This window comes from Brachyhypopomus gauderio, unplaced genomic scaffold, assembly GCF_052324685.1.
Source record: "Brachyhypopomus gauderio isolate BG-103 unplaced genomic scaffold, BGAUD_0.2 sc106, whole genome shotgun sequence".
NCBI classification, from domain to species: domain Eukaryota; kingdom Metazoa; phylum Chordata; class Actinopteri; order Gymnotiformes; family Hypopomidae; genus Brachyhypopomus; species Brachyhypopomus gauderio.
In genome coordinates, this window is record NW_027506927.1 from 536,945 (window position 1) to 544,444 (window position 7,500).

Genomic DNA, 7,500 nt, shown 5'->3' on the forward strand with positions numbered 1-7,500 from the left:
GTCAGTTCTTTTCATGACCGGGAAGACTGGGCCCACACACACACAGGCGTGAAGGCGGGGCGGGCCTCGGGAGAGGTCTCCCGCACGCAGCTTAATCAGAGCTCGTACTGAACGCCTACGCACTGAAATGACTGTCTCGTCTGGGGAGCCAAAACCCTGAAGCAGCGACTGGCGAAGTGGAGTCTGTCACCTGCAAACCAATGGTGTTTCCTCATTGTGTTGGGAGCACTTCACACCCTTTTATTATACTTCACTACATCAGCCTTGTTTGACATTATGCGCAGGTGTCTATGTGTCGACATGCTTCTCTGCTAATTAAGGACATCGGCATGTTTGCACTAAAATTGGAAATGAATGTCAACGTTAATTAATTTATTATTTATTGATAAATGTACTCAGTAATACTGATGCACATGGTGAACCATATAGATCCTGTGAAAACGGAATGAGAAGTGATTGACAGTACAAAGTCACAAAACATTTATCACTTTAAGTGTCAATTCTGCTGCTTTCTTAAAGGTCCTTTCTTTGCTACAATCTAATGGATTAATAGATTTGACAGGAAATATGCTTTGTAACACCATAAAATGTTGAACATTAAACATGCTGTGATTTGTACCTCTGCAATAGACACACTTGACTGATCTCAGTTAAATATTCTTCAAAGTGTGTTTTCTGTTATGGAGTGTATGTAGTATTTGGATGTATATGGTATTTTTGCTTCTTAGATTCAGAGCACCAGTCTGGTGAAAGACCACGTTCTGATCGTGTACCCGTGATGCGTATTGCATGGTGTCTATGTGTGCTGTGGCAGTGTGTGATGATGGACAATGATGCGATGGATGATGATGTGATTGGATGATTGTGTGATGATGTGATGATGATGTGATTGGATGATTGTGTGATGATGTGATGATGGATGATGATGTGATTGAATGATGATGTGATGGATGATGACGTGTTGATGTAATGAATGATGATGTGATTGGATTATGATGTGATGACGTGATTGGATGATGGTGTGATGATGGATGATGATGTGATTGGATGATGATATGATGATGTGATTGGATGATGATATGATGATGATGTGTTTCCAGGTCCTCCTACTATCTCCAGCACCCAGACCCACCAGGCACCTCATGGAGAAAAGGGCCAGATCAAGTGCTTCATCCGAAGCACCCCGCCCCCTGACCGCATCGTAAGTGCCCTCCCCTCACCCCGCCCCCTGACCGCATCGTAATTTCCCTCCCCTCACCCCGCCCCCTGTCCGCATCGTAATTTCCCTCCCCTCACCCCGCCCCCTGACCGCATCGTAATTTCCCTCCCCTCACCCCGCCCCCCTGACCGCATCGTAAGTGCCCTCCCCTCACCGCGCCCCCTGACCGCATCGTAAGTGCCCTCCCCTCACCCCGCCCCCTGACCGCATCGTAAGTGCCCTCCCCTCACCCCGCCCCCTGACCGCATCGTAAGTGCCCTCCCCTCACCCCGCCCCCTGTCCGCATCGTAAGTGCCCTCCCCTCACCCCGCCCCCTGACCGCATCGTAAGTGCCCTCCCCTCACCCCGCCCCCTGACCGCATCGTAAGTGCCCTCCCCTCACCCCGCCCCCTGACCGCATCGTAAGTGCCCTCCCCTCACCCCGCCCCCTGACCGCATCGTAAGTGCCCTCCCCTCACCCCGCCCCCTGACCGCATCGTAAGTGCCCTCCCCTCACCCCGCCCCCTGACCGCATCGTAAGTGCCCTCCCCTCACCCCGCCCCCTGACCGCATCGTAAGTGCCCTCCCCTCACCCCGCCCCCTGACCGCATCGTAATTTCCCTCCCCTCACCCCGCCCCCTGACCGCATCGTAATTTCCCTCCCCTCACCCCGCCCCCCTGACCGCATCGTAAGTGCCCTCCCCTCACCGCGCCCCCTGACCGCATCGTAAGTGCCCTCCCCTCACCCCGCCCCCTGACCGCATCGTAAGTGCCCTCCCCTCACCCCGCCCCCTGACCGCATCGTAAGTGCCCTCCCCTCACCCCGCCCCCTGACCGCATCGTAAGTGCCCTCCCCTCACCCCGCCCCCTGACCGCATCGTAAGTGCCCTCCCCTCACCCCGCCCCCTGACCGCATCGTAAGTGCCCTCCCCTCACCCCGCCCCCTGACCGCATCGTAAGTGCCCTCCCCTCACCGCGCCCCCTGACTGCCTCATGATATATTCACCAACACCTCGCTCTCTCCTCCATCCATCCTCCCTCTACCTCTCATCTCTCATCTGTCTCTTATTCTCTCACTCTCCTTCACTACCCCGTCCATGTTTGTTTCTGTTTTCCTCTGCCCCCACCCCCCATTCCGTCTCGATCCTGGTCTATCGTCTCGGTTTCTGTCTGCACGAAGAGCTCTGAGAGGGAGACTGCAGTGGGTGGTAGGATTCCACTGTCTGAACACAGTATGACTTCATTTGCTGCGACACACATAGTCCAATATTGTAAGATGCACTTAGGGCCTCCGATCCTTGTAATAAATGAAATTCCCAACTCATCTGTTTCCTCAGTATGAATGAGATGGTATTAGGGGAGGCTGACTAACACTCTTAAATTCCCATCTAATGTGTGCTTATGCTCTGTTAGTGCATATCCGATTAAGATTTATGACTCTTAGATAAACAGTCTCCTCTTGAGGCCAATTTTTGATTCTGTGTGTGTGTGTGTGTGTGTGTGTGTGTGTGTGTGTGTGTGTGTGTGTGTGTGTGCATGCAGTATGCATGTGTGTTTGTCCCAAACAAGCCATCTGTGATAACCATTTTTCATTGCCTCTTATCATAATTATTTATATTCGTTTGTGAATGTTTATTAGTGTACAATAAAATATTTATTCATATGTAGTAACAATTTAACAAATGAGATTTGAGTCACTACACTCATATTATCAACTTTTCTCACTTGAAAAACGACTGCCCCAGACAACGAGACCTGTGTCCTCACACATTGCCGTGTTTCAGGCGTGGTCGTGGAAGGAGACGGTTCTGGAGTCCGGGACGTCCGGCCGCTACACCGTGGAGACGGTGAGCACGGAAGACGGCGTTCTCTCCACTCTCACCATGAGCAACATCGTCCCGGCCGACTTCCAGACCATCTACAACTGCACGGCCTGGAACAGCTTCGGTTCCGACACCGAGATCATCCGTCTCAAGGAACAAGGTGGGAACCATGGTCCGCCAGGTGCCTCCTCCTCTTCCTCAGTCCACACCTGCGCTCAAGCAGTCCTGCATTGCTAGCCTCGTTAGCATTACCATTAGAAAACTGGGCGCAGCAATGTCGGTGGAACTCTGTTTAAAGCGCGCTGTCAGGGTGCAGGTTATATTTCATTCTGCTCCCCCAACCAGCTACAAGAGAACATTTGGTCTCTCTGCTATTTATGGCTGATGTGCTTTAAAGTCTTTAGCTAACATCCAACCTTTCCTGTAGCGATAACCTGCTAAAGGGTTGTTTACCGAGTCAAGCGATGGAATTAGTGGTGCAGACCCAGTAGATGGTGTGGTGTTGTCAGACACCCATGTCTGTTCCAAGAAGCAGACAGATGCACAGATAAGGTCACACTGGAGAATTTGCTGGACTAAAGTTTCCATGGCAAGCTTTAGATGGCAGTCCCCGTGACCCCACTGTTGCTAAAATCCCAGTTTATTTATTAGCTTTTCAACTCCTGGCTGTATTTCAGAATTGCTGGTCTTTCACATTTGAGATTGCTTGTGGGGGGGTTTGAATGCAGGACTCCAGGTGATTGAAGAACAATTTGAGTGGAAGTTGTTGTCGCTGTAGACTGTAGCTGGGGAATTTCAGGCATCTGAAATAATCCTGGACACAGAGAAATAATTAAATTTTTTATTTCATTTGCTTTCTGAAGTTAATCATGCTAATACTTTGGAATATGATTAGTTGTTCTTGCTTTCTAAATCACATTAATCTCCCATAAATTAATTTCTTGTCATTTTGTATAATGAAGTTGTTTCAGGGACGTATCGGCGGTGTAAAAGTTTAATTCATCCTGTAAATGCATTAGCTACAGGAGGCTCTGTGTAATATCCTGCCACGGCACTTAGTGGCCAGGACGGTTGTCGCATTGTTTACAGCTTTGTTCAAACCAGCCTTTGTAAACAATACGTTGGCCTCATTCACATGCAATCCATTTTCTCCCCAGAACAGAACACTCTAGTTTCAGCTCACTAGTCCTTAAACAAAAACATTGTTGCCGTTATTGTTTTTATTTGAGCGGGATGTAGATTAATGAAGACATTAAATAGACATTAATTGAGTAGGGGTGTTGCTGGCTGTGGATTTGTTACTTTGCTTCAAGCAGGAGGAGATGATTAATGCCGTGTAAGTGCAGACTTTCATCATGGACGTTCTCAGTCTTCCGTAAAAATATGGAAAAACGTTTAAAAACATGTAAAGACAAACAGTTCAAGGATGACACACGTCCACACAGCACGGTCAAAGGCCCCCGCACGTTCCGTTTGTTTGTTGACACCGACCACCACGTGGCAGGCGCTTCTGCAGGTTCCTATGGCAGCGGTGGATGGAGGTGATCACCGGAGCGGCGGTCAGCTGCTTATTCTCGCACGAGGCCGCAGCGTGGTTTGTCTGTAAGAGCGCTGGTTGCAGCTTGAGGTGATGCGATGGTCATGCGGTCTGATGCCACGCTGTTCCGGCGACATGTGTCTGGGACTAAATCGGTTCGGGAGGTGTAATTATGAAATGAATTGAACCCGCCCATGTCGTGCTGTGTTATTGTGAGGGGTTTTATTTTGTCGTCCACAGAGTCGCTGCCCGTTGCGGTGATCATCGGCGTAGCGGTGGGAGCCTTCGTTGCCTTCATCGTCCTCATCGCCACCATCGGCGCCTTCTGCTGCACACGCTCACAGAGAAGTATGTCTCGCAGCCAATCAGAGTCCTGGGCTTCAGCTCCGTTATTGTTCCTCAGGAAGACAGCACAGCGTGAGGGTCCATGTCATTGCATGCGCTCCAGGGTCTTTCAGACGACTGTTACATCTCTCTCTCTGTCTCTCTCTCACTCTCCTTCTCAAATCCTCTCACTCTGTCTCTCTCTCACACACTCTCTCTGTGTATCTCTCACTCTGTCTCTCCCATCCTCTCACTCTCTCTGTCTCTACCCCCCACCCACTCTCTTTCTCTCTCTCCCTCACTCTCCCTCTCTCTCTCTCTCACTTTCTCCCTTACTCTCCCTGTCTTTCTCTCTTTCTCTCTCTCCCTCTCTCTCCCTCACTCTCCCTCTCTCTCTCTTTCTCTCTCCCGTCCCTCTCCCGCTCTTCTCTCTCTTTCCTCTGCTTCCTCTCTCTGTGTTTTGCTCGTCTCCCCGCTGCATTTGTCCATCCCGTCTCCGTGGAGACTCGCCACTCGTCCATGTCCAGCGTCAGGTTAGCCTCAGGTAGCAGCACGGAGCATCGCATGCTTGCAGGAAGTGATGTCAGAGGCGTGGCCAGCGTTGAGCATGTTGTTGTTGTATACTGCAGAAGACGCCCCCCTGGTTATGCACTCCCTCCCCACCTCCATCTGTGCTCAGCAGAGAGAACTTGCAAGCAAAATTAGGACAGAAAGTAAGCCCTGATTCCCTGAAAGTCACCAATCACCATCACACACAGTGCTTCTGCAATGCGTCTGGAGTCTGTGTTGTTACGCTGTGGTGCACATGCCTCTTCTTGACCACGGCTGTGCGATGATAGTTCACGGGGGCGTGGCCTCGAGCTAGGCACCATGATTTGACCAGCACTGTGTTTGTGATCCGCACGGTTGGTGCTCTGACTGACGGACCATGTGTGTGTGTCCCCCGCAGACCTCAAAGGGGTGGTGTCGGCCAAGAACGACATACGCGTGGAGATCGTCCACAAAGACCACAACGCTGCCAGGGAGAACGAAGATCACGCCGCCATGAAGCAGCTGATGGTGGGTATCCACCACCACCACACCGCACCAGGACCTGCCCCACACCACCCCCATATACCACCCCTCACACCCATTACTCCATCCCCTGTCATGTCCGTGGGTAATGAACGATAATCATCTGCACCACAACATTAGTAACACCCGTGCAGAGCTACTGTTAATGCCAAAGCCATGAATAATGCAGTGTGTGTGAGTGTGTGAGTGTGTGTGTGTGAGTGTGTGTGTGTGTGTGTGTGTGTGTGTGTGTGTGTGTGTGTGTGTGTGTGTGTGTGTGTGCCCTGATCCTGATGGGCCCAAAGAAGGCCTATATTTAGCCTCTATCCTGCCTCTCCTGAGAGGACACGGGCACTGTGAGACGTAGCCATGGAGATGTGATCAAGTGGCCTGGCGGCCTTTCCTGACGCAGCTCCTGGGGAGACGCTGTCAAACACATGGCTCCGCCCGCTTTTGAAATTTCACTCTGTGTTCGCACTCCCCCGGGGGCTCCAGAATAGCGTCGCGATCCTGCTCCCAGCTGAAGATATGATCGTGGCGCAGAACACCGTATTATGCACGGGAGGGGCACACACGGAGATACCACTGGAACAGGGCTGCTTGAAAATCCCCGATAAAGAGATAAAACAATATTCATGAATTAAGTTTGACTTTCTTGGCGATATCATTAAGCAATCTGGCACAGGAAAGCGAGCTGCGGTTTTAATGGCTAGAAACGCTCGGCTGGCGGTTCACCGGAACGGTTTGTTTGTGTGGCCACAGATTGAAAGGGGAGAATTCCAGCAGGAGTCCGTCCTGAAGCAGCTGGAGGTCCTGCAGGAGGAGGAGAAGGAGTATCAGCACATGAAGGTGGGCATCAGGAGGGGCTACTGCCCCCCCCCCCCCCTCTCACCTGTCACACGCTCAGGGCTGCTTCCTCTTTAGTGCCTGGTGCCGACCCGAGAGACTCTCAGCTCCTACACCCATGTCACACGGCCAGCCACGGCATGCCCCTGTACCGCTGCTCACACAGTGAAATATTACCGCCTAACCCCGCACATATTACAATTACACGCATGCTCTCCCCGCGGTTGTTCTGCTAAAGTAAACCTTTGGAAACAGAAATTCTACTACATTTATGTGTAGAAAAAGGAAATGTGTTGTTGGAGTGGAAGCAGACATCTCGTCAGTATATAAACTAACCTGTGTACATCCTCCGTATCACCTTGATCAGTGTATACTTGCATTCAAAGTGAAATGACGATCAAAGACATTTTGCAAGCGCGTGAAGCCCCTTCGGACTATTTCCCCAGCAAATGTCAAAATGAGAACTGAATTCTCCTTTAGAAGCTCACAAGATGTCAAAAAGGTCACATAAATGTTATGGAAACAGTTTATTCCAAAACACCCTGTCCATATCTTCAAGAGCAGACAAAGAATCTGGTAATAAACCTGCTTAAAGTTTCTTAAAGCAGTTCAGTCAGTTCAGCGGATGTTATATGTATTCGTTACACCATAGCAAAGACTTGTAATGATTCTTGCCAGACTTTATGCCATTAACCATCATGTTATGCCATCATCATCAT

The 7,500-nt window shown here is 50.5% G+C and overlaps 1 protein-coding gene across 2 annotated transcripts in view; it reads left to right on the forward strand.

Annotated features, from left to right (window-relative positions):
• kirrel3b (kirre like nephrin family adhesion molecule 3b) overlaps positions 1-7,500 on the forward strand; it is a 145,432-nt gene that overhangs the window by 130,944 nt on the left and 6,988 nt on the right. Inside the window, exons 10-15 of one of the 2 annotated variants that reach the window (XM_076993219.1) lie at positions 1,101-1,201; positions 2,983-3,181; positions 4,799-4,906; positions 5,512-5,595; positions 5,832-5,941; positions 6,698-6,784. In XM_076993219.1, coding sequence (XP_076849334.1) covers positions 1,101-1,201; positions 2,983-3,181; positions 4,799-4,906; positions 5,512-5,595; positions 5,832-5,941; positions 6,698-6,784 — 689 coding nt within the window. The remainder of the gene's footprint in view (positions 1-1,100; positions 1,202-2,982; positions 3,182-4,798; positions 4,907-5,511; positions 5,596-5,831; positions 5,942-6,697; positions 6,785-7,500) is intronic. The other variant, XM_076993220.1, reaches the window with a different exon arrangement.